The 26228-nt window shown below is 42.5% G+C and overlaps 3 protein-coding genes and 1 long non-coding RNA gene across 6 annotated transcripts in view; 2 read left to right on the top strand and 2 right to left on the bottom strand.

The window, feature by feature from the left end:
• Nucleotides 1–7709, bottom strand: part of trim25l (tripartite motif containing 25, like) — a 10586-nt gene extending 2877 nt beyond the window's left edge. Inside the window, exons 1-12 of one of the 2 annotated variants that reach the window (XM_017437626.3) lie at nt 6353–7709; nt 6089–6184; nt 4238–4471; nt 3997–4156; nt 3873–3905; nt 3750–3785; nt 3628–3672; nt 2716–2763; nt 2582–2623; nt 2440–2502; nt 1729–1893; nt 1544–1645 (exon numbers count right to left, since the gene is read on the bottom strand). In XM_017437626.3, coding sequence (XP_017293115.1) covers nt 1544–1645; nt 1729–1893; nt 2440–2502; nt 2582–2623; nt 2716–2763; nt 3628–3672; nt 3750–3785; nt 3873–3905; nt 3997–4156; nt 4238–4471; nt 6089–6184; nt 6353–6973 — 1645 coding nt within the window. In that variant the 5' untranslated portion in view covers nt 6974–7709. The remainder of the gene's footprint in view (nt 1–1543; nt 1646–1728; nt 1894–2439; nt 2503–2581; nt 2624–2715; nt 2764–3627; nt 3673–3749; nt 3786–3872; nt 3906–3996; nt 4157–4237; nt 4472–6088; nt 6185–6352) is intronic. The other variant, XM_017437627.3, reaches the window with a different exon arrangement.
• Nucleotides 7710–8361: 652 nt separating this feature from the next.
• Nucleotides 8362–13525, top strand: nudt15 (nudix (nucleoside diphosphate linked moiety X)-type motif 15). 2 transcript variants are annotated; one of them, XM_017437633.3, is made up of 3 exons: nt 8369–9169; nt 11791–11987; nt 12073–13525. In XM_017437633.3, exons 1-3 carry the CDS (start codon nt 9021–9023, stop codon nt 12180–12182), a joined length of 456 nt encoding a protein of 151 aa, XP_017293122.1. In that variant the 5' UTR covers nt 8369–9020; the 3' UTR covers nt 12183–13525. The 2 variants fall into 2 exon arrangements, with proteins under 2 accessions (XP_037829788.1, XP_017293122.1); XM_037973860.1 differs by having other exon boundaries at nt 8362–9169; nt 11791–13525.
• LOC108248690 (carboxypeptidase O-like) lies at nt 12264–24175 on the bottom strand. Its single transcript, XM_017437630.3, has 9 exons — nt 23941–24175; nt 20347–20383; nt 18811–18912; nt 18613–18717; nt 18406–18522; nt 18191–18281; nt 17580–17782; nt 12726–12810; nt 12264–12632 (listed from the first exon to the last, which is right to left on the bottom strand). Exons 1-9 carry the CDS (start codon nt 24006–24008, stop codon nt 12382–12384), a joined length of 1059 nt encoding a protein of 352 aa, XP_017293119.1. The 5' UTR covers nt 24009–24175; the 3' UTR covers nt 12264–12381.
• Nucleotides 15765–22878, top strand: LOC119616738. Its single transcript, XR_005232746.1, has 2 exons — nt 15765–16993; nt 17121–22878. It is a non-coding gene; the product is annotated as an uncharacterized LOC119616738 (long non-coding RNA).
• Nucleotides 24176–26228: the final 2053 nt, after the last annotated feature.

The following is a 26228-nucleotide window of genomic DNA, read 5'->3' as shown; positions in this document are numbered from 1 at the left end:
AAACGGTGGCGAATCACTTTAGAAACAATAAATATTGGGTTAAAGTTGCGGCGTTTTGGGCAAAGTTGCGATTTCGCGGGGTTTGCTTGATTTTGCGTTAATAGTTGCGATCGCGACATCGCAAAATCCTGGAGGGTCTGATTAATGGAGGTGTCAAACTCAAGCCCCGCGGGCCAGATCCGGCCCATGGTACCACTTTACCCCCCCCCAAGATAACATTCAAACTCTATTAGATCTGGCCCTCCAGTTTGGAACAGATCAAGTCTCAGTAACTTCTCGCTTTGCTTAGCGAAGCCTCCTTGTTACTTTGAAGCCAAGAAAATTGACGTTTTAATTTCTCAGCAACCCTTATTTTGACGGGGAAAGAGCATCGAACGGGACCGATCAAAGTCTTGTTGCTAAACTTGAAGCCAAGAAACGATATCGGACATCGAACTAGAGTTAACGTGCATCCAAGTAACAGCAAGTCTTTTTTTTTGTATTTTCTTCATGTGTCAAAGTTAAATGTTAGTAGCTGTATGATCAGATTTTAGTTGATGCTTTTTAGCTGTTTTAATGGAGAAAAATTCATAAGAAGGCTTAAGAAATGAATGCTAACAATGTATCTTTTTTAGGTTTGATCCATTTTACTTTGTTTAATAAAGTACATTTGTTCTAAATTAGCAAAATATAAAACTGGGAAAAGGTATGTGACATTTCTACATGGATAATTTGCCAGAATACATCTAAAACCAAAGGTTAATTTATGTGTTTTTTCAGTAAATATTAATCAGGATTGGTTCTTGGCTAAACTTGGTCCCAGCCAAGGACCAGTCATGATTAATATTTATTAAAAATTACATAAATTAATTAGTTTTAGATGTATTATATCAAATCATTCATATAGAAATATCAATGACCTTTTCCCAGTTACAGATTATACAGAATTTAGAGCAAACAGACTTTAATGAACACATAAATAGATCAAACTTCAAAAAGCTCATCATTAGCTGTCATTTCTTACACCTCACTCAGCTTTTAAATTATTTTTTTTAACATTAAAACAGATTTTTTTTTAACAAAAACCCGATCATACAGAAATTAAAACTATATATTGTTGGCTTTTAAGTCACTGTCAGGAGAAAACTTCAGTTTTTTTAAGCAAAATAAGAATCAGAGACTTGATCTGAACCAGACTAGAGGACCGGATGAAATGTTACAGAGGGCCGGATCTGGCCCGCGGGCCTTGAGTTTGACACGTGTGGTCTATGGGCTCAATATCAGCTAAAGTAGTGTCCTTTCACACCGGCTAGGCTAATGCTATTAATCAGGATTTTTAACTTTGGACCCCTCGTGTTACTGAACCTGACACCCCAGGCTAGGCTTGGCTAGGCAAGGCTAATGCTATTAGCTAGGCTAATGCTATTAGCCTAGCCTGGATGAAGACTTTTGCCTCCTTCTCCATCCAGTGTACTCTTCGGTACCGACTCTTCAAAGACGACTGGACTAAAACGTAGCTTTATTCTGAAAATCCGAGAATCTAGAGGCGAGATGCCGGCCTTACATGGGTTTCCTGCCGCAGACGCTGTGTTGTTCGCCGCGGCAGCCTGGTTGGTGCCGCGTCGGGAGCGAAACAGGCTGCCGATGGACGCCATCCGACTGAAAGCTGAACCGCGAGCAGAGAGAGAGAGAGAGAGGTTGGCAACGGTTCGGCTAGGTGGCGACAGAGCGCGGCGATTTGAAACCTACTTCCTGTCGGCGCAGGCGCAGGAGTCGCGGCGGCGGCCGGAGGCGGAGTCGCAGCCGCAGCCGCAGCCGGCCTCTGGCTGGACCTGCTCCAGAGGGACTGAGTCTCTCTGCGACTCGGGGTCGGACTCGGGGTCGGACTGGGCCGGGAGTTTGAGTCCCTCGCTGCTGGAAGAGGTGGGACACGAGGTCAAAGGTCAAGACACTACAAAGCCATCTGCAGCAGGTAAGATACTCATTGCTCATGACCCTATTTCAAAGGATTGATGTAGTTTCAACACTACAGGACGCACTTTTTCAACAAAAAAAAAAAAAAAAAAAACGGATCCAAGTTAATTCAAGATGGCCGCCACAGCCAACTGTTCTTAGAAAACACAAAAATGGGTCAGTTTTGTAGATATTGTGCAAACATTTTGTCCTCCAAGTCTTTTACTCTGCTTTAAACATTGGCTTTCACAGTCGGAGCCGACCCCGTCCGTCTGTTAGCAAAATATCTCACGAACCGCCGGGTGGATTTGAATGAAACTCCCAGGAGGTAATCACCGGAGGCACATCTACAACTGATTAATGTTTGGAGTCGATCCAATTCAAGATGGCTGCCACAGCTAAGTGACATTAGCCAAAGCATAAACGGCTCTAACTCAGCCAGTTTTACAGCTACTGAGCTAAAATTTGGTTCGGTCGTAGCTGAGAGGTCACAGCCGGCGTGCTCACCGTTCTCTCGTTCCTCTCTTCTCCGCCTGTTCCCCAGTCTGGGCGAGCTCGTGTTTCCTGCGTCTGCAACGCAGAAGGTGACGTTTTAAAGCGCCGCCCGCCTGTTTCTGCTCGGAGCGAGCGTCGAGATAAAAGCTCTCACCTCGAGGCGAGTCCCTGCTCCTCACGTCATGGCTCCTGACTCCTGTACGTGGATGAGACGTGAGTTACCGCTTTGTTTTGACGTTTGATCAGTAAAAACGGTCACATGTTGCAAATTCTCAGAGCGCACCGTACCAAGTCCCTGTCTGTCCGTCCTTCGGGTTCCCACGGAGATGCTGGGAGCTGTGGAAGATGGAGGTTGGTCAGCAAAAGGATGCATAAAAAGACAAAAACGTTGCATAAAGAGACAAAAAAAGGTGCAGAGATGACAAATAGGGCACATAAGGATACAAAAAAAAGATGAAAAATAGATCAAACGGGTTTATTAGTAAACAATAAAAGACTAAAGAGACACATAAGGAGTCAAACGGGATGAAAGGGACACCTGAATAAATTCAGAAATTTTTTTTAAAAACACCTACATAGGGAAGAAAAACGTAAACATAAGGAGACAAAAAAGACAGGAAGACAAAGAAAAGATGCAAACGAGACAAAGGGACACGAGAAGACAAAAAAGATGCATAAAAATACCTAAAGGGTCCATAAGGAGACAAAAAGGAGACAAAAATTTAACAGAAAAAGACAAAAAAATAGTCAAAAGCTATGCATTAAAAAAACAAAGGACACATGGAGACAAAAATGACACATAAGAACAAAAATAGATGCAAACGAGACAAAAAAGGACACATGGGAAGACGAATTGGATGCAAATGAGACAGTAAGGGCCACAGGACAAAAAGGTTGCATAAATAAATCAAAAACGTTCCATAAAAAGACAAAAAAATGCAAAACGAGTGAAAATAAAAGCATGAGGCGACACAAGTGGAGCTGCTGTAGATTTTAAAGAGCACAAAGTTTATGAAGAATCAATGGGGGATGGGGGACAAACAAACACTGAAACAAAATCGTAATATTTCAAAAAGTATAAAAGTTACAAAAACCAAAACTCATGTCCTAAACGACCTGAATGCTGTGATGCCCGAACGGCTGAAGCAGTCCAAACAAAACCAAAAAAGTTTCAAAAGTAACAGAAAGTACTGAACCCACCTGCTGAACGGCTGGTCGCGTTGCGAGCGCTGATACCAGAAAAGACTGGAAACGGAGAGGAGACGATTCTGTCAGGGTCACTAAAAGTATCATCCTAGGAAGGTATCCAGGTTTAAACTCACGTTTCAGAATGCCTCCCTTCGATCCGATGCCTCTGGCTAGATTTGATCAGAGGAAGACACGTTCAGGTTAAAGCACGGTAAAAGTTCTGGTGTCGTGAAAAGAGGAAGTTGTTTTGAACTTACAGCTTCCCAACGTGAACAAAATGGTGTCGTTGACTGAAAGAGAAGAGACGACACGATGGAACAGGAAATGGTAGGAAAGAAGATTTAACGTTGGTCAAAGCCGGGAAGGATTCCCGGGACAGACCTTGTTTGGTGATCTTGCCGAGCTCCTGGTTGCACAGGTCCTCCACGCGCTCCCTGAGGGCCAGGATGGCGTCTCGCGCCGGCTCGAAGGTCGCCTCCGGGTTGACGTGGACGGCCGGCAGGTCGCCGCAGTCCAGCGTGCCGCTCATGGAGTCGCACGTCTGCGGGGGACGAGGGGACAACTTTTTAGGGAGGCGCGGTCGGGGAAAAAAGGACGCGAAGCGGACCCCCGCCCCGGGTACCTGCAGGTAGTAGATGTTGTCCTCGCAGCTCGCCAGCTCCTTCATGTCCGTGTCCCTCTTCCTGCGCTCCTTGATCTCGGCCTCCAGGCTGTCAACCACCTCCTGCGCCTGGTTCATCTTCTCCAGGTGGGCCTGATCCAGCGCCTCCTCCAGCAGGTCCTGGAGCCGCTCCACGGAGCGCTGCAGCTCCGACAGCGCGCTCGTCGCGTCGCCGTGGACCCTGTCGGCGGAGCGCTGGGCGAAGGCGGAAACATTGAGCCGATTGAGACCCCACTCAGTTGTGAGGAAAAGAAGTTAATGTTGATGTGTCTTATTAGTTCAGTCGATTGAAATGATTCAACATATTTTTGGGAAATATTGGGAAAAAAACTCTTTAAAGAAAAAAAAAAAGCTTTAAAGTCTGTGTGTCTTATTTGTCCGGCCGAGTGAAACATTTCAACATCAACTCCTGTTCAGAAGTTCACAAAACATGGAAGTTATTGAATTTTTATTTTTCAAGTCTCATCGGTTCAGTAATTTGTTGACGGTCCCTAAGCGGTTAAAAAGGCAGGAAGACACCACTGAGTCCCCCTGGTGGTCCGGAGCACTTCCATTTTGAAGAGTAAATTTGTAGCCGTTCTCTTACTTCCTGGTGTTTATTTTTGATTTTTTTGATTTTTGCAGCACGTTTCCTTTTCTTGATTCTGTGATTGCACCATTTTTTTTTTTGCATTCGTTTTTTTTTGGCTTGTTCGTCCATTTCTTGTGCGTTCGCGCCCATCAGCCACCCTGATATTTCCTATAAAAGTTTGTATTCAGGCATGTACAACCAAAGAAAAATCATAAAATTTGTTTAAAAGGTTCATGAAAATTGTCAAAAACGAGAATGGTGATATTTTAGAACCTGTTATGGACAATGTTAAAGTGTCTCAGTAGGCTTTAAAATTATATATTGGATCTCTAAAAAAAAAAAAATTTGGTTCTTTTTGTCGTTTGTGCCACAAAGCATCATTTTATGTCCATTTTTTTCTAGAAGTCCCCAGTTTGGGAGGAGGGCCTCTAAACCGTCCCCCAGTTGTTCAGAACAGAATCGATGCCTTGCAGCGGTCCGGTCAAAGTCTAAACGAACCTATGCAAACGTTGCATAAAAAGACAGAAATGATGATGAAAAGACAGAAAAAGGCTGCAGAGATGACAAATAGGGCACATAAGGATACAAAAAAAGATGAAAAATAGCTCAAACGGGTTTATTTGTAAACAAAAAAAAGACAAAGAGACACATAAGGAGTCAAACGGGATGAAAGGGACACCTGAATAAATTCAGAAACTCTTTAATAACAAAAAGGATACATAGGGAAGAAAAACGTAAACATAAGGAGACAAAAAAGACAAGAAGACGAAGAAAAGATGCAAACGAGACAAAAGGGACACGAGAAGACAAAAAAGATGCATAAAAATACCTAAAGGGTCCATAAGTAAACAAAAAGGATTCATAAAGAAACAAAAAGTTAACAGGAAAAGACAAAAAGATGCTTAAAAAGTCAAAAGCTATGCATTAAAAAACAAAAAGGACACATGGGGGAGAAAAAAGTCAAAGTCTAAACGAAGCTATGTGTGAATGAGCGCCTACAGACCTCTTCTAACTGAAGCAGCTGCGACAAAAATAGAAGAGTGGGCCGGAATTACTCCAACCACTCCAAAACCAGTGGGTCATGGGGTGATTTTTACTGTCCTGATACATAAAACCCAACATATGGAAGAAGGCGGACTTGTTCCCCCCCCCCTCTTGACTGCATGGATGCTTGTATTTGTCGGACATTTTGCAAGACAAAGAAGTACAACCCCTCCCCCTCCGTCCCTTCGAAGACCAACCTTCACCGCGTCCATCATCTTCTTCATGTCTTTCAGCTCCTGCTCTCTGGTCTTCAGCTTCTGCTGGTTGTCTCCCTGGATGTCCAACAGCGCCTTCTGCAGAGGGGGGGACACAGCAAGACACGGCGTGAGCAACGGATGGGCGGGAACAAAAAGGACAGGAATGTCTTTGGGCCCGGGTTTGGCTAGGAAAGGGGACGCTTCCAAACCAAAAAAAAAGCCGTTAGACCCCGCAGGGAACACGGGGACGGCCGCGGTTCGTACCTGTCTGTCCAGTCGCTCGGCCTTGGTGGACACGCACTCGTGCTCCTTGTGCTGGTTGCTCGTGCACAGCCAGCATACGTACATCTTGCACTGGCGGCAGAAGAACTCCTGCAGGTACTTGTGCTGCGTGCAGATCTTCTCGGCCAGGTTGCTCGTGGGCGGGATGAGCTCGTGGGCTTTCAGGGACTTCTTGGTCTGGTGGGGCCTCAGGTGGGTGTCGCAGAAGGAGCTCATGCACACCAGGCAGCTCTTCGCGGCGGCCCGCTGCTCCCCCTTGCACATGTCGCACGGCACCGCCGCGTTGGACAGCGCCGCCTTGGGTCGCGGGGCCCCCGCCCGGGCGCTCCGGACCGACTCGCGCCCTTCGGATTTGACGGCGCCCTTGCGGAGCTGCTCCACGGCCTCGGCCAGCATGGTGTTCCTGGACAGGGAGGGCTTGGGGCAGAAGGTCTGGCGGCACTGGGGGCAGCTGTAGATCCCCTTGGGGTCGTCCTTGCTCCAGAAGTCCTGGATGCAGGCCATGCAGTAGCTGTGGCCACACGGGATGGTGACCGGCTCATTCGGCAGGTCGAGACACACGGGGCAGTTGAACTGCTCCTCCGTCCACAGCTTGGTGCTCATGATGCCGCCGTCCAAAAAAAAAAGAGAAGAAGAAGAAAATCGATCAGTTCGGGAAATTTCAAGCGCAGGGTGACAAAGGAACGAGCCGGGTGAAGGAAGCAGTGTGTCGCCTGGAATCACAGGAGGAGAATGATGAGTCTCAGGTGAGACGAGTTAAGAAAAGGAGGTGGGTGGAGCCAAAGCCACCAGGCAGGTAGAGCAGGAGAAACAGGTGTAGTGAAGGTCGTTAAGGCGTGACTGACCAGTCACTGTATTCTTTCATCAATACAGAAAAGGAAGAAACACACGTCAGCATACCGATACAACAAAATAAAACATTAAAGTAATGGACTTTATATTTCTGCTGAGCTTTAACTATAAAACTCTGCTGTACTCGTTAAACTAGTCAACATTAACGCGGGATTTCAGCACTAATGTGGGATTTTTCTGTTACACAGCCTTAAGAAACTAAACTTTGATGAATCAAAACAAACAATAAACCAATTATTATGTTCACAGCTTATAAAAGTACACAAAAAACACATGAAAGTAGCAATTTGAGGTCCATCCTGTCACTAAATCTCACTCAAAACTAATAAATTGAATATTTATCCTTAATATTTGAAGCCTGTTTTCTTTTTCTGGTTTCCCTGCACGAGGTAGACGTTTAAACCTTCAGCTGAACAATGTTACTCGTAGGCCTGGCACTTTTTTGCCAACTAGCAGCCATTTTCCAGCACTTCAGACACACTTAGCCTACATGTTAGCTTAGGCTACATGTTAGCTAGCAAATTGATAGCATGTTAATTTCAAGGCTCTTGTGACTTGTTGGTATCCAAATAGACTAGATATTAGAAGCATTTCCTAACATAAAAGCTCTCCACAAAGTGGCTAGCAGGCTAGCTAGGCTAACTATGTTAGCATGTAGCTAAATATAGCTCCCTTACTAAATATGCCCAAGCATCATCCCATTTAAAATATATATCTATTTAGACTTTAAGTCAGCTTTTTCGACATGCTAGCTAGCAAATTAATAGCATATTTATTTTAAGGCTGTTGTGACTTGTTGGTATCAAAATATGTTCGGTATTAGAAGCATTTCCCGACATAAAAGCTCTCCACAACGTGGCTAGCAGGCTAGCTAGGCTAGCATGTAGCTAAAAATAGTCCCTGCTAAATGTGTCCGACCATCTTCCCATTTAAAATATATATTTTTTAGACTTAATGTGCTGTTTCAAGCTGATTCTGTCAAAAAATGTTCTTAAATTTGACCAATTTGTTGAAAATATTGTGTTTGACAGTAATGTTTAACACCACATTAAAGGCAGGAATAGCAATAAAACATTTGTGGTCCAATTCAGGCTGAATGTGCCCGAATAATAATAATAATAAAAAACCATATATATCTTATTTAAAATGAGATTGCTGTAAGAAATTGTTTCTGCTGGAATTTATTTATTTCATTTGGAAAACAAAGCAGGATTTGATACCAACAGCCAGTCATTATTATCACCAGGAACCCAACCATATTCAAACAATTCTCCATGATACAACAAACAACATAACTGGACAACAAATAAGTTGTGTGACAAGTACAGGATGAGACAAATCGGCAACAAATTGACCGTTTACTAGTCACTAGAGGGCAACGTTGCATCACTGTTCTTTATAAGAGTTGCTATAGGAGGTAATAATGTTGCTCATTTGTTTCTCTGAGAAACAAAGATACAGAATCACCACGTTTCCAATTTCCTGTTCAGAGAAAGTTACCTGGTATACAGACAAGTCAAAATAAAAGACTAAATGAAACAAATAAAAGCACTATTTGAGCTGTTTCTTATTTATATAACATATTATTTTTGCCATATTTTTAAACGGCAAAAAATACTAGGTTAGGAGGCGTAAAAGTAGCTACAAGAGACTGTTTTGTTTTTTTAAACGACCGTTTAGGCGAACGCGGAAGTGCGTGGAAGGGAACCATCTTGACCCGAGTTTATTAGCCGTGCAGCAGCAGCAGCAGCCGCTTCGTCTTCGGCGCAGTTCCGGGTCATTTTAACGAGTCGTTCAGATGTCGGAAAAAGCCGGTAAACGTCCCGGGGTCGGTGTCGGGGTGCTGGTGACAGACTCGGCCCATACAGGCTGTGTTCTCCTGGGGAAGCGGAGGAGCTCGGTGGGCAGAGGGACGTACCAGCTCCCCGGCGGGCATCTGGAGTTCGGGTCGGTAAACGTGACGCCGCCATCCCGGGGGCGAAGCTTTGATTCCTGGGCGAATTTATGGACCTCCATATGTGCCCAGCAGATATTAAAAAATTATGTTACCTGTATCTACGTTGTAGCTAAACCTAAAAACACCCATTAAAGAATCATGTTTTTTTTTTTTTTTTTGCAGTAGGATGTTGAACACAGAAATGTATTTTTAGCTGCTTTTTGTCTGTGAAATTATACAATTTTTAATTTAAATTTACAGCAGATTTCAAACAAAAATGAGAGAAGTTTTTCTGCTAAAATGGGACGCAGATGCTGAAACTGAGCTGTTAAAGCTAAAAAACATAAGCACGACTCTAGATAGAAGCTAAAAGAAGCAAAATGATGCAAATATAAAGGCTATCTGAAAGGGAAATATAGCTGAAGGCTAGTTAAAAGTAGCAAAAGTCTATTTAAAAGCTAAAATTAACAAGAAACAAACTAAATATAGCAGAAGGTAAACGTATTGAAAGATTAGCTAAAAGCTAAATGTAGCAAAAGGCTAGCTAAAAACTAAATGTAGCAAAATACTAACCAAAAGCTAATTGACCAAAAGGCTAGCTAAAATGATCAAAAAGCTATCTAAAGAAAACAAAGGTGGAGCTAAAAGTAGTGAAAATGCCAGCTAAAATTAGCAAAAGGCTAGCTAAAAGTTACAGTAGGCTGGCTGAAAGTTAAAAGTAACCAGAGGCAAGCTAAGAGTAGCAAAATGCTAGCTAAATGTAGCAAAAAGAAACAAAGGGTGAGCCTAATAGAACTAAATACTAGCTAAAACCTAAATGTAGCAACAAAAAAAACAACTAACTAAAAGATAATTGACCAAAAGGCTATCTAAAGATATTCAAAACACTAGCTAAAAGTAGCAAAAGGCTAGCTAAATGTTAAAAAAGTCTAGCTTAAAGTTGAGTTTAGTAAAAGACTAGTGTGAAGCTAAACATAACTAAAGGATAGCTAAAAGCTAAATATAGTAAAAGGCTAGATAAAAGTATCAAAACACTAGCTAAAAAAGACGAAAGGGTAGCTAAAAGTAGTAAAAGGCCAGCTAAAATAAGCAAAATGCTGAGTAAAAGTTACAGTAGGCTAGCTGAAAGTAGTAAAATGCTTGCTAAATCTAGCAAAAGACTAGCTTAAAGCTAAATGTGGCCAAATGCTAGACAAAAGCTAAATATGGCAAAAGACTAGTTAAAGGTCATATGTATCAAAAGCCTAGCCAAAGGCTAAATGAGGCAGAAGGCAAGCTAAAAGCTAAAACACTAAAGGTTTAGCTGAAAGCTAAATATAGGAAAGGTCTATCTAAAAGCTTAATATTGCAAAAGACTGGCTAAAAGTAGCAGAAGGCTAACTAAATGTTCCAAAATGCTACGTAAAACCTAAATATAGCAAAAGCATAGCCATCAGCTAAAACAGGCAGAAGGGTATCTAGAAAACTAGCTAAAAAGAGCAAATGGTTAGCTAAAAGTAGTAACATACTAGCGAAATGTAGCAATAAGTTAGCTAAAAGTATCAAAAAGGTAGCTAAAATTATTTAAATAATAAAAAGGCCATTAAATTTTTCTAAATGTTAGCTAAAAATTCCAGGAGATTAGCTGAAAGCCTTAACAGCAAAGGTTTAACTAAAAGCTAAATATACAAAAAGTCTAGCTAAAAGCTTAATATAGTAAAAGACTAGCTAAAAGTAGCAGAAGGCTAGCTAAATGTTCCAAAATGCTAGGTAAAACCTAAATATAGCTAAAGACTAGCCAAAGCTAAAAGAGGCAGAAGGATATCTAGAAAACTAGCTAAAAAGAGCAAATGGCTAGCTAAAAGTAGTAACATACTAGTGAAATGTAGCAATAAGTTAGCTAAAAGTATCAAAAGGGTAAAATTAATAAAAAGGCCATCTAAATTTTTCTAAATGCTAGCTAAAAATTACAGGAGATTAGCTGAAAGCCTTAACAGCAAAGGTTTAACTAAAAGCTAAATATAGGAAAAGTCTAGCTAAAAGCTTAATATAACAAAATGCTAGCTAAAAATTAAATGTAGTAAAAGGCTAGCTTAAAGCTAAATAAGGGAACAAGTGAAATAAAAGCTAAATGTAGCCAAAAGCTAACCAAAAGCTAATTGAGCAAACAGCTGTTTAAAAGTATCAGAACACTAGCTAAAAGTAGCAGAAGGCTAGCTAAATGTTCCAAAATGCTACGTAAAACCTAAATATAGCAAAAGCTAAAAGAAGCAGAAGGGTATCTAGAAAATTAGCTAAAAAGAGCAAATGGCTAGCTAAAAGTAGTAACATACTAGCAAAATGTAGCAATAAGTTAGCTAAAAGTTTCAAAAGAATAAAATTAATTAAAATGCCATCTAAATTTTTCTAAATGCTAGCTAAAAATGACAGGAGTTTAGCTGAAAGCCTTAATAGCAAAGGTTTAATAAAAGCTAAATATAGAAAAAGACTAGCTAAAAGTAGCAGAAGGCTAGCTAAATGTTCAAAAAGACTAGCTAAAAGCATCAAAATACTAGCCAAATATAATAATAAGGTAGCTAAAAGTGGCAAAACGGTAAAAGTTATGGTCTTGACGCCCGGAGTGAACACAACCTGGACTTGATCTCACTGACAGAGAGACGTGGGAGGACTGTGCCTGCCGAGAGGTGCTGGAAGAGGCCGGAGTGCACCTGGCGAACGTCCGCTTCGCCTCGGTGGTGAACTCCATCAAGCTGGAGGAGCGGTACCACTACGTCACCGTCATCATGCGGGGTGAACTGGACCGGAGGCGCTCCGGGGAGCCCGTCAACCCGGAGCCAGAGAAGAACGACGGTACGCCGAGCGGGCGAGAGGAAAAAAAGGACTTTTCCCCGCCCGCCCGCCTGCCTGAGGCAGATGTGTTTGTTTGTTTCTGCAGGGTGGACCTGGACACGCTGGGACGAGTTTCCTCCGGAGGAGCAGCTCTTCCTGCCGCTCGCTAATCTAAGACAACAAGGCTTCCAGCCGTTCGGAAGCGCGGAAACGTGAATCCGCCTCTTTGTTCTCGTCGAAGAAGTCCGAAAAAAGACGTCTTTTTACCTACGGTTGCAAAATGACACTTGAATATCATCGTGAGACAATTAGAACTTTATTTGAGACAGATTCTTGGCTTTAAATCAGGTTATTAAAGAACAAACGCAGACACAACTATTTATACGTGTGTGAGCACAAGGAGCAGCTTCTCTCCTCACATCAGGGTGACCCCCGCTGCCAACAGCAGGGTCCAAAGGGTCGCCGCGGTGGCCGCCGCGCCGCCGCCGTAGATCTGGTCGTGGGCGTGGGTGATGACGCGCAGAGCCCCTCTGTAGGCCTCCTCGCAGGCCGGCTGGATCTGGTCCTCGGGAAGCTGGAACGTCCCCTTGTCCCTCAGCTTGAAGGTGTAGGAGAAACGGATCCCCTGCATTCGGGCCCAGTCTCTGATTGAACCCGAGTCGGGGTCTGAAGGGTGATAAATGGTTCGTTAGAGTCCTTTAAACGTGACATATAAAGATAATAGTTAGCTCTTGTCCCTCTAGGGTTGTTGATACATACACAACACATTTGGAAACGATCCAACTGTGTAGTTCTGTCCGTGGACCTTCTTTATGGCTTCAGCTGCATCCTGTCCCACCTTCATCTGAGGATCCACACAACAAGTTTCATCAGAACCCGTCTTTATTCTTTATAAGGCAAAACCCAATGGTAGAAAACAGTATCCGATGTCAATTTTGGACATAATTCTTTAGAATTACGAACATAAAATCCCCAGAGAGAGCCGCTAAATCACCTGCTTAGGTTCCTCTCCGGATATCAAATCTGGCGTGACATTTTTTTCCAATAACGCTACAAATAAACATATAAAGTGACACTTTTGTTCACGCGCTCAAGCATATCCAGCTCTAATCCAGTTTTTTCCCCAAATCCATTCTTAAAACGGACGATAAGCCTATCGTGTGCAACTGATTTGACTTTAAAAGCATTAGTTAGCATTAGCTTAGATTCAAATCGGACAGAAACGCGCAAGCTAACCAAGCTACTCGAGCGCCTAATTTACCTAAAAAGCAAATCACCAAACCCAGTTGGCTCAGGCACCCGTCAGTCCAAAGATCATTTGTTACTGGACCACACACCATCACTGTAATTATTTTTATACACATTAGTCTGCAGGGGATTTTATTCTAGCTAAAATTTACAGGAGATTAGCTGAAAGCCTTAACAGCAAAGGTTTAACTAAAAGCTTAATATAGCAAAAGACTAGCTAAAAGTAGCAGAAGGCTAGCTAAATGTTCCAAAATGCTAGGTAAAAGCTAAATATAGCAAAAGCCTAGCCAAAAGCTAAAAGAGGCAAAAGGGTATCTAGAAAACTAGCTAAAAAGAGCAAATGGCTAGCTAAAAGTAGTAACATACTAGTGAAATGTAGCAAAAAGTTAGCTAAAAGTGTTAAAAGGGTAAAATTAATAAAAAGGCCATCTAAATTTTTCTAAATGCTAGCTAAAAATTACAGGAGATTAGCTGAAAGCCCTAACAGCAAAGGTTTAACTAAAAGCTAAATATAGGAAAAGACTAGCTAAAAGCTTAATATAGCAAAAGACTAGCTAAAACTAGCAAATGGCTAGCTATAAGTAGCAAAATACTAGCCAAACGTAGCAAAAGGATAGCTAAAAGCAAAAAGAGACAAAAGGTGAGTTAGAAGTTAAATATAACAAAATGCTAGCTAAAAGTTAAATGTAGTAAAAGGCTAGCTTAAAGCTAAATAAGGGAAAAGGTGAAAAAAAGCTTAATATAACAAAAGACTAGCTAAAAGTAGCAGAAGGCTAGCTAAATGTTCCAAAATGCTAGGTAAAACCTAAATATAGCAAAAGCCTAGCCAAAAGCTAAAACAGGCAGATCTGGCGGGACATTTTTTTCCAATAACGCTACAAATAAACACACGGAGCGACACTTTTGTTCACGCGCTCAAGCATTTCCAGCTCTAATCCGGTTTTTTCCCGAAAATCCGTTCTTAAAACGGACGATAAGCCTATCGTGTGCAACTGATTTGACTTTAAAAGCATTAGTTAGCATTAGCTTAGATTCAAATCGGACAGAAACGCGCAAGCTAACCAAGCTACTCGAGCGCCTAATTTACCTAAAAAGCAAATCACCAAACCCAGTTGGCTCAGGCACCCGTCAGTCCAAAGATCATTTGTTACTGGACCACACACCATCACTGTAATTATTATTATACACATTAGTCTGCAGGGGATTTTATTCTGTTTGTGCCGTTTTCCGACACTTGACTCGGTCACAGTTAGTTTTGCAAACTTACAAGCTAACCCGAGAGGAAAAAATGGGTAGTAAACAAACTTCGTTTTCTCCACTTGGCCACGGGAACCCTGTCTTGTAAAAACCAGTCGGTGTTGTCAAAAAGGGTTGGGAACCTCCGGGGCTAAGAGACACAAACAGCGCTCTCCGGTCGCGCTATTTACAGAACGCTAATCGCTAGCTAGTGAACGATTACGCAACAACCGTATTCGTACAAACCACAAAACATCGTGCCTACGGTACCTGTAGGTATGTTAGTCAGACTCAGGGTGGATTCACACCAGGAAAGTCCTTTGGTCCGGACCAAAAGTGGACTTTTTTTTTTTCATTTAGTGCGGTTTGCGTTCACATTGTGCTTTTTTTTTTTGTAAGCGGACTATAATTTATAAACAAAGCCACGTGGGTGACGGTCATTGCTCCCATTGGACAGATAGACGGGGGCAGCGGTTGGAGTTTTCTCCAGGGGGGGGCTATAAATCCAAAATAGACATATACTAAGGTATCACAGTGTATTTACATGAAATAAAACAACAAAAGCAACATTATAATGTACATATAAATGCACAAGTGCTTCCTGAACACCAATACTTACAAAGACGGAGGGACACGGAGGACACATTTAGCGTTTATAAGAACTGTTTTCTACCTTATTTTTCAAAACTTTACCTTGAGAAACTACATCAAAGCTTGTTTTATGGTGAGAGCGCTCACTACGTCACGTATTCTGAACGTACAATATAACGAAGATCAGATGTCTCACTCCGATTAGAATTCAAAACCAAACATTCTAACAGATTTTAGCATAAATTTTATTAAACTAATTATTAACTATGAGCTTATTTATGTAACTTAGTCACGTAATGAACTTATTACCGTCTTTGAATAAAAGGCAGCTCACCCGCGGCTCGACTTTTAAATCAGGCGAACTTTAGGACAGACAGGATGTGACGTCAGGCTCCATGGCGGGAGGAGTCCCATGCTCCGGCGGCGGGAGGCGGAGTCAGCTCTGGGCCCTGAACGGTCCTATCTCTTGTACCGAAGAGGAGGTACTGCGCATGTGCAACTTTTAACGAGAATATGGACAAAGATTTTTGCGCCCCGGGCGGAAATACGTCACCAATCAGACAACGTCGAAGAACGAAACAACTTAAAATATTCATCTTACACAACTAAAAATATATATACATATATTTCGAAATATTTTTAATGTACTATTTAATTTTTAATTTTTTTTTTTTACGTCTTATTCAAGGTAATGTGAGTGGTGGGGCGGCGCCCTAGCGCCCTCTATTGGCCAGCCGCCACTGGTTGGAGCACAGACCCGGAAATAAAGATGGAAGTCCTGTGTGCTGTATTTGTTATGTGCACATTCGTTCTGTCGGTACAATTACAGTACCGTTTTGAAATTCAAGAACAGCTCGTTCAACGTCGGTTTCATGACGTTTTACTTCGAATTTTGGAACGGCGCCGGTAAATGCGTTGCAACGGCGGCCCGTGAAGTCCAAAAAAGGCGCATGCTTCACGTAGTTAGTTCGATTCAAGTCCGGTCTGTATTAACCAGAAGCGAACCGCACCAGAGTTCGTTTGGAAGCGGACCGAGACCCCCTCAAAAAGCGGGGTCTCGGTCCGGTTGTTTGATCCGCACCGGAGTTCGCATGACTGTGTTCACACCTGCAACAAAAAGTCCGGGACCAACGCTGGAAACGAACTCTGCTTCGATTAAAGCGGACCAGGTCTGAATACAACCTCAGTGTACAGGTTGTACAATTTAATTTATACCGTATTTTCACGACCATAAGGCGCACATAAAAGTCTTCGATTTTCTTCAAAATGTGAGGCGCGCCTATAGTGCAGTGCGCCCTGTGTGTGTGTGTTGTTGTTGTAAGGCGGACGTCGTAGAGAACACCATGAGAACGTTAAAGGGGGAAGTGTGGGCGTAGATTGTATATACCTATAAGAACAGGTATGTGCGTTATGCAGAACATCGTTGTTTTAACAACCCTGAAAATGGCAAAGAGACACGTTTATGAAGCACAGTTTGAACTGAAGGCCATCAGCTACACGGAGGAACATGGAAATCGAGCAGCCGCGAGAGAATTTAAGATTAATGAATCCATGGTTCGCAAGTGGAGGAAGCTGAAAAACGAGCTCCGACGGGTGAAGAAGACGCAGCTGAGCTTCCGCGGAAATAAGGCGAGGTGGCCCGAGTTGGAGGAAAGACTCGAGCAGTGGATCGTCGAGCAAAGAACAAGTGGGAGAAGCGTTTCGACGGCCAAAAAAGCAGTAACGCTGGCAGAAGAACCGAAAATCGAACATTTCCAAGGAGGTCCGTCTCGGTGCTTTCGTTTCATGAAAACGGTGCCATTTTTCCCATCCGGACCAGGACTACGGTAGCGCAGAAACTTCCAGCGGATTATAATGAAAAGCTGGTCATCTTCCGGTCCTACTGCAGCAAACGCATCCAGCCCAGCCACATCACTAACGTGGACGAGGTGCCGCTCACTTTCGACATCCTGGTGAGTCACACCGTGGGCGTAGATTGTATATAAAACCAGCGCCCTGTAATCAGGTGCGCCTTATGGTCGTGAAAATACGGTAATCCTTCTGAAGGATATCTCGTTCTGTTCTGCTATCGCCTTTCAGCTTCACCTGTGACCGAATGATAAGCTGGAGGACTGAGTGGCAATCAGCATCACAGAGGAGGAGAGTGGGCCGGCTTCCATCTGCTGAAGTCCTGCTAAGGCCGTGGACATGGCTGGACATGCAAAATCCTGTTTTGCAGTTAGTATTTTTTTCCTGGAAGCGGTCTCCAGTGAGTTATTCTGCACCAGCCTTGCTTCAAACAACAGACAGGTTTTTATTTGCTCTTATTAGTGTTTTACAGCCGCCTCCTGTTCTGCTTCGTTACATGTTTGCCGATGAGTGTTCTGATGATTCATGTGGTTTATTTACACTGTAAATTCAGAATGAATTCAGTTACGCAGCATTCGTGGAACTGTGTAGTCTGGATTTGGGAGAACAACATTAGGGCGGAGACTTCACAGGCAATGTCACAAAAGAAGTGAATGTTTGAGAAAATGTGAAGGCTTTGGGTGTAAATACCAGCTCGTTGTAGTTGGGGACGGTGTCGTTGGGATCTCCGTAGGGAAAAAGGATCAGCTGGCCAAAGGACTGGATGCTGAGGAAACACAGGAAGTTGCCCCTTTGCTTTCTGACTAAATCTGCCACGGCCTTGACCTCGGACTCAGATTCGGGGTTGGTCCCACAAAACGTGTCTGAGCTGCAGTTGAACGATGCTCCCAGGTCTGTGAACGTAATCAAAACATAAGAACCCGAGTCAGGTGCAGCGGTAACACCAATACTTTAAACAATGAACCAATAAGACAATGGCCTCTCGCTGGGCCGCGACTGCTGGGGACAAGTTGGAGACTCGGAATCACGTGTTTGCGCGACCTTCCAGTGAAATCTGGGCCAAAAGTTGCAGAATTTAAATCTAAACTGGAAAAAGAATGACTGTGACTACTTTGAGAGACACATTTGTCATTCGAGTTCTCCCCAAATTTTTCAAAATTCCTGCGACATATCAAAGTCCTACAACCTGTGTGAGGAAATTGAGAACCGTTGCAAACATTTTGAGAACTCTCTTGCAAGTGCCGTTCACAATTTGTCCCCAACAGTCGCGGCCCGGTCAGAACTGGCTTTTTAGCACTCACTGCCCCAGTTGGCATCAAAGTTCAGGTCGAGGTCGGTGCCGTAACAGCCGGTTGAAGGTCCCGGCTTCCTGTTCTTCCTCCACAGTCGAGTCTGAAAGGGCCAGAAGGTCCAATCAGTTATTAGGATTCCGTCATGCATCACAGAACCACTTGACTCAATAAATGAGACCTAAAAATGCCAATTTGATGAAATATCTATCAAAACATTGACTGACTGTGCTGTCCTTCCAGGAGTAGATGTAGCCGTCGACGTTGAGCACCGGCGTGACGTAGAAGTCCAAGTTCTCCATCATCCGTCTTATCTTTGCGTCTGTTTTGTATGATTGCAGGATCTGGTTCAAAAGAGCCAACAGATGGATTAGAGCCACACTTTACCCTTTCGGGACTGAAAAAAAGAGTAAAGTGGTTTCCCGGTCTCCTACCTGGTTGACAAAGTACTGACAGAACGCCGGAGCGATCCATTCGCTGGCGTGAATACCACAGTCCATCCAGGCAATCTTCTTTATTGCGTTGGTTTTGAGACCAATCTGGGAAAACCAGTTCAGACGCATCTGAATATCGGCAAACGCTGGTTCTGTTTAAGCCACATCTACGTTTTCTCACACGAAATTGGGACTCACCTTCAACAACGAAATAGTTCTCTTTTCGTAAGTCGTCCCGTATTCCACTCTGGTCACAAGATCGGGGTGATCCTCCTTCATCTGAACCATCCACACACCGATCTGGAAGGTGAACCCGATTCAAGACGGTTGCCAGATATGCTGAACAAAAACCTAAAGGTAGCACTTTTGTTTTTGCTCCCATTTTTCTAAAAATGTTTCTGTGCACACAATAGGCCTTCCTCTCTCAGATATCGCTCACAAATTTGTGTAAATCTGCGTCAGTGAGCACGAATAATCCGTCCACCTCACAGGTGTGGCATATCAAGACGCTATCTGGTGTGACCACCATTTGCTTAACGCAGTGCAACACTGTTGATTGTGGCCCGTGGAATATTGGCCCACTCCTCTTCAATGGATGTGCCAAGTTGCTGGATATTGCCAGGAACTGGATCACGCTGTTGTATACTCCCATCAGCGTTGCCAGGTGTACGATAATTATTGTATTTGTACGATAATTTTGCCCTCTGTACGATTCGACAACAATGACGGACTGCAGTCAGGTAGAGACCCCCGATGAGGACGATGATCATCCAGATGAGCTTCCCTGAGACGGTTTCTGACAGTTTGTGCAGAAATTATCTGGTTCTGCAAACCGATTGTTGCAGCAGCCGTCCGGGTGGCTGGTCTCAGATAATCTTGGAGGTGAAGATGCTGGATGTGGAGGTCCTGGGTTGGGGTGGTTACACCTGGTCTGCGTTTGTGACGCCGGCTGGATTTAGTTCCAGATTCTCTGACACACTTTTGGAGGCGGCTTATTGTAGAGAAATGAACATTCAATTCACGGGCAACAGCTCCGGTGGACAGTCCTGCAGACAGCATGCCGATTGAACCCTCCCTCGAAACTTGTGGCATTGTGCTGCGTGATAAAACTGCACATTTTATTGTGGCCAGCCTAAGGCTCACCTGTACAATAATCATGCTGTCTAATCAGCACAGAGTTACAACAATATTTTAGAGAAGCCTTAGGTCTTTGAGTTCAGCTCATGAAAAATGGAAGCAAAAACAAAACTGTTGCTTTTGGATTTTTTTGTTTACTGTAGCTCAGAAAAACACAAAAAATTGCTACAACTCAGTCAGTTTTACAGATGTTGAGCTAGAATTTGGTATGGAAGTAGCCGAGAGTCCTCTACAAGATATACTCCGAGCGATAATGAATCGCACCAGATTTGTGTTTAAAATTTGCCATGAACTTTTTGGAGTCAACTCCGTCTTTTATCAAAAATATCTCATGAACCACTCGGTGGATTTTAATGAAACGTTCTGAAATGAATAATTGGATGTAAGTCTACAACTGATTAGGTTTTGGAGTCAACCTTGATTAAAGATGGCCGCCACAGCTAAGCGACCTTCGGTAATACAAAAATGTCACAACTAAGTCATCTTTTACAGATGTTGAGCTAGAATTTGGTATGGAAGTAGCTAAGAGTCATTCCAGCAGGAGGGTTAAATTTAGGTGTGTGTGTGTGTATACCAACAATAATCAGGTCCTCTCACCTCGCTCATTGGATGGTATTTGTAGTAATCATACACTCTGTTGTAAACAAAACACAAGACATTTTGAACAATCAGGAATATTAACCCATTTTTAAAAAATGACCATTATTGCTCTATTTAAGACAAAAGTTTGAAACACACTCTATGTGTGCCTCTTTCACACGGCCCCTAATTTAGAAGTCGGGCTCTACCGAAACTTAGCGCAAGTTGTGTAAACAACGAAAGCGCTATGGACAACGTTGGCCCTGTTGTTGCTGTTTTTTAAACTTATGGGGATTCTCCTGAGGCTTCAGGAAGAGAGGCGCAGTGGAAGAAACGCTCTGGATGCCGTCATTGTTGCGCGGAATCAGACAGCTGTTATCCACCGGACATTTTAGGCGTTACAGCGCCTTCAGCTGGGGGACAAACGTTGCAGGGTAAGCTAACGCTATTGTTTATAGTCCAGTTACTTTGCGACCGTTCCAAAATTGTCTATCAGTGTTTTCTTCGCTCTTCTAATGCTTCAATCTGACCACAGCCACGACCTATGAGTGGACAGGAGCTAGCTTGCGTCACCCACGAAAGCCCGGCCGCCCGGTTGGACTCTGCTTTGAAGCAGGGCCAAAAATTGCCGGGGCTGGCCTCGAAAAAGGCCTGTGGAAACGCTCACAAAGCGAGCCGAGTAGAGTGGAGCCGGGACCTTTAGAGCCCGTGTAAAAGGGGCTTTAGATGCAGGACGTTTTAAAGTCAGACCTGAAGTGGGAAGTTTTGAAATGACTTCTTCAAGTAGAAAATCGTATTTAGAGCAAAACAACTTGGACCAAAAAGCTGGACAATAAAACGAGTCATACTGAGAGCCATAAAACCTGTAAATCCACTAAATCAAAAAGAAACGTCACAGATAAGACTTATAAAGTGTAATAAAATAATTTAAAAGTGAAAAAATGAAATCTTACATTAAGACAAAACGATTTTCTTCATTATACTTTCATATTTAAGTGCTTTAAGATGCTTTAGTTTTATAGGAAATGGTTTGTTTTTTGTGATTAACTTGAACAAATTTGAGAAACTAGGCGATCTACGGAAGCCTATTTCTGCCACGGCAGAAAAAAATTAAAGAACTGTTTCACGTTCTATATTTTAAACAATATTGTTTTCACATGATAGCGTTATATTTCACATATTTTTGTTCATATTCAGTAATTTATTTTTATATGATTACAGTCAACATATAACATAAAATCTTTATGTTCAAACCATTTTTTATGGCGTTATTAGAAGATAAAACCATAAAGTGATGATCTGAATATTTGTTGTGTATTTTGACAAAAGTAAAATTATTCTGTTACAGCTGAAAGGCTAGATTGTAAAAACACGGAATTAAAACCGTACAACAAAAGAGATACTGTTGGAAGAAAAAACAACTTTTATGTTTTAACAAGATATGTTTTTTTTTCTTGTTGTTTTTGGCCGGGGTGGCAGAAACAGGCGGCGGCCGACAGGTGTGAACACGCAACGAATTGCGTAACGCGCTCCCAACGGTCAAACGCGCCACAAACGCACGAATGCTGCAAACAGAAAAAAAAAAAAAAAAAATGAATGCAACGAAAAATGCTGCAAAACCCCAAAAACACAAGCAAGTAAAAAAAAAAAAAAAAAAAAAAAAAAAAACAGCTGCAAACTTGCTACACAGGACCGACCACTAGGGGGAGTCTACGGCAGATATAAATACTCTCCAGCCTGAGTTCCAGGCAGGGCGGTGTGAGACCCTGGAATGATCTGGAGTTTTTAAAAATCACTTTTCCAGGCCTTTAAAACAAAACAACCGGTGAACATCCAGGGAATGGACACTGAGATAGTGGACTCTTATAAGTACCTGGGTGTTCACCTGAACAATAAACTGGACTGGACTGACAACACGGACGCTCTCTACAGGAAGGGGTCATTTTTTTTGACACTGTGGTGGCATCAGCCATCTTCTACGGAGGTGGTTAGCTGGAGCGGCAGCTTATTTATTTATTTATTTATTCGACGAGCTCATTAGGAAGGCCAGTTCTGTGCCACAGTGCAGGCGGTGGGAGACAGAAGACTAAAACAACATCACCGATGAACAATGTCTCCCACCCCCATGCATGAAGCCGTGGCTGAACTGGAGAGCTCCTTTCAGCGACAGCCTGCTGCTTCCGAGGTGCACCAAAGAGCGTTATCGTAAATCCTTCCTACCTGCAGCCGTCAGACTTTACAGCCAGCACCACACCCCAAAAATCACGATAAGTGTTTACACGCCTGCTGCTGCACAATCATTTGTACTGTGACTAGTCGTTGTAATTATCCAACCGAACAAATATTTGCACTACTACACTGCTGAAATGTTTCTGCACAAGAAACACAGGGTTTTAATAGGCTACTGTCTCTAAATGTCAATGTTATTTTTTTGTTTTCGTGTGTACTATCCATAGTTTATAAAGTAACTAGTGTGTGAACCTCTGCACTGATGCTGCTGGGACACCTGAACTTCCCTTCGGCGGGACAATAAAGGCTATTTTTATTCTATTCTATTCTATTCTATTCTATTCTATTCTATTCTATTCTATTCTATGTGAAGAAATGATTGTTGTGGTGTGTACAGAAGGCTCAGGATATCAAACTTGTTTCTTTATTAAAATATAAAATATATTAATTTATACATCTATTAATATGCCGGACCATTTGTCTGTCTTTGTTAAAGAGCATAAAACAAAGTATTTCAGCATGAAAGCACGTATTTTTAATGTGTGAGAGCGTCCTGTATCGTAACTACATCTCTGCTGTTTGCAACAAACCAAACCGTGTGAAAATCGGGTAAAAATTCGAGGAGTTCTGAAATGTGAAGGACCCAGCCAAGATGGCGGCCACGGTGACACGTCAGCTCCAACAGGGCAGCGCCAGTCTCCGAGGCGTCTACGTAAATAACGGCCCGGTCCCGACACAAACGCGCGTTCACGCTGAAGGGTTTGATTGCGTCTCAATTCTCTGGGGTGCGTCTTTAGCCCGCCCCCTTTGTGTACTACATCCGCCCTTCGGCTCAGCCCGCATCCAGGCGGACTTCGGCGAAGTATTTACCCACAATTCATCGCTGGTGCATTTTTTAAAAAATTGTCTTTATTGGCCATGAAAGGGTTTTGAATTAAACGGCGAGCTGCGCCTTTCACGAAAAAAAGCCGTTTTTAAAGGTAAAGTATTGAAATAATTATTTGTACAGGTGTGAAATCTATCGACAAGTCATAACTAAACTCATTTGAACAGCCAATGACTTTGGAAAGCAAAAATACCCTAAACTGTATTTTTTTTTTGTTTGTTTGTTTGTTTTGCCTTGAAGATTTGTGGCGTTCGGAACGCGTTACGCAATACGCTGCGCATTCGCGCCTGTCGGTCGCCGTGGAAACGCGCTTCTGCACACAACTTAGAAAAATCCAAAAAGAAGAGCGTTTGTTTACATTATTGGAAGTAGACGTTAGACTTCAAAACAAAAGCACTGATATTAGCTGCCTTCTGTTAAAAGGTATTTCGTATTTTCATCCGAATGCACCATTTTCTGTAACTTCTAAGCACATTTTTCCTCCTTTAAAAACTCACCCCTCCACTGTTGCCGGCCTCTCTGACGAGAACAGCACCAAAAGGCTGAACCCCACAAGCTTCAGCATCGTGGGATTTAAAAAGAAAACAAACAGATCGACTTCTCGTTTGCGTCGACACCTTCTGTCTCTGCCGATGATGTCCGATATATTTCAGCAGGGGGCACAAAAGAAGGAGCCGGGTGAAGGAAGCAGCGAGTCGCCTGGATTCACAGGAGGAATATGGTGAGTCTCAGGTGACGCTAGGCAAAAACAGGAGGTGGGTGTGGCCAGAATCAGCAGGCAGGTAGATCAAGAGAAACAAATGTTTGTGGTTAAGGTGTGGCTGACCAGTCGTTGTATTCTTTCATCGATACAGGATACAACAATCTTAAAACAACCATGAAAGGAAGGACTTTATATTTCTGTTTATCTTTAACTATAAAACTCTCCTGTTCTCATTGAACTGTATTCAGCATTAACATGGGATTACAGCACTAATGTGAGATTTTTCTGTCACATAGTTTTATTTCCGGCCTTAAAGAACTAAACTTAGACGAATCACAGAAACAATAAACCAATTATTATGTTCGCAGCTTATAAAAGTACACAAAAAACACATGAAAGTAGCAATTTGAGGTCCATCCTGTCACTAAATCTCACTCAGAAATCTAATAAATTGAATATTTATCCTTAATATTTGAAGTCTGTTTCGTTTTTCTGGTTTCCCTGCACGAGTTAGACGTTTAAACCTTCAGCTGAACAATGTTACTCGTAGGCCTGGCACTTTTTTGCCAACTAGCAGCCATTTTCCAGCACTTCAGACACACTTAGCCTACATGTTAGCTTAGCCTACATGTTAGCTTAGGCTACATGTTAGCTAGCAAATTGATAGCATGTTCATTTTAAGGCTGTTGTGACTTGTTGGTATCCAGATTAGATATTAGAAGCATTTCCTAACATTAAAGCTCTCCACAAGGTGGCTAGCAGGCTAGCTAGGCTAACTATGTTAGCATGTAGCTAAATATAGCTCCCTTAGAAAAAATATGTCCGAGCATCATCCCATTTAAAATATATATCTTTTTAGACTTTAAGTGCTGCTCTAAGTTGATTCTCTCAACAAAATGTGTATCAAATTTGATCAATTTGATTAAAATATTGTTTTACAACACATTCAAGGCAGGAATAGGAACAAAATGTTTGTGGTCCAATTCAGGCTAAATATGCCTGAATAAAAAAGCAAAAACATATATATCTTACTTAAAATTATGTATTTATAGCATCATTTATGCAAAAATGTTTTGTATTGTTCAACTGTCTGCAAGTGTTTATGTGAGTTAATTTTAAGTTAATTAAGTTAATTCAAATTAACGAGTCGTTCAGATGTCAGACAATGCCGGTAAACGTCCCGGGGTCGGTGTCGGGGTGCTGGTGACATATGTGACCAGCAGATACTAAAACATTATTGTTACCGGTATCTACGAAGCAGCGAAACCTAAAAACACTCATTAAATATTTATTTTTTTTCTGCAGTAGGATATTGAACACAGAAATGTACTTTGGTTTACTGAAACTACCAAGAAGTATTTTTAGCTGCTTTTTGTCTGTGAAATTATACAACTTTTTAAGTAAACTTACAGCAGATTTCAAACAAAAATGAGAGAAATTAGTTTTTCTGCTAAAATGGGATGCAGATGCTGAAACTGAGCTGTTAAAGCTAAAAACCATCAGCAGGACTCTAGATAGGAGCTAAAAGAGGCAAAATGATACTTAAGAATATGAAGGCTAGCTGAAAGGTAAAATTAAGAGCAAAAACTAGCTAAGTGTAGCAAAACCTTTTATGAACGGTAAATGATTAAAAGACTAGCCAATAGCGAAATGAGGCAAAAGACTATTTAAAATTTTTTAGATATGTCCAAACAAATTTTAAATAGTATTAGTATTGCTATATTTGCTATATTTAGCTTTTTAACTCACCTTTTGTTAGATATGTCCACCCCTCCCTGGGCTGCCACCTTACCGTGGTGGAGGGGTTTGAGTGTCCCAATGATCCTAGGAGCTACGCTGTCAAGGGCTACATGCCTCTAGCAGGGTCACCCAAGACAGACAGGTCCTAGGTGAGGGGCCAGACAAAGTGCAGCTCAAAGATCTCTTATGAAGAATAACACTTTTGGCTTCACCAGGGCCCCACTCTGGAGCCAGGCCTGGAGGTCGAGCGCCTGGTGGTCAGGCTTTCGCCCATGGAGCCCGGCTGGGCACAGCCCGAAGAGGATACGTGGGTCCCCCTTCCCATGGGCTCACCACCTATGG

Source organism: Kryptolebias marmoratus, linkage group LG23, assembly GCF_001649575.2.
Source record: "Kryptolebias marmoratus isolate JLee-2015 linkage group LG23, ASM164957v2, whole genome shotgun sequence".
NCBI lineage: Eukaryota > Metazoa > Chordata > Actinopteri > Cyprinodontiformes > Rivulidae > Kryptolebias > Kryptolebias marmoratus.
The sequence above is the reverse complement of the archived record's forward strand: the minus strand, read 5'-3'. Positions and strand labels throughout refer to the sequence as shown.

Bases quoted from the DNA above. Each gene is read 5' to 3' on its own strand.
- nudt15 (XM_037973860.1), top strand. From the start codon at position 9,021: ATGTCGGAAAAAGCCGGTAAACGTCCCGGGGTCGGTGTCGGGGTGCTG. The intron at 9,170-11,790 runs GTCGGTAAACGT...TCTCACTGACAG, and splicing joins GGCGGGCATCTGGAGTTCGG to AGAGACGTGGGAGGACTGTG.
- LOC108248690 (XM_017437630.3), bottom strand. From the start codon at position 24,008: ATGCTGAAGCTTGTGGGGTTCAGCCTTTTGGTGCTGTTCTCGTCAGAG. The intron at 18,913-20,346 runs GTGAGAGGACCT...TTCACCTTCCAG, and splicing joins AATACCATCCAATGAGCGAG to ATCGGTGTGTGGATGGTTCA. The intron at 12,633-12,725 runs GTATGTATCAAC...ATCACCCTTCAG, and splicing joins ATCGTTTCCAAATGTGTTGT to ACCCCGACTCGGGTTCAATC.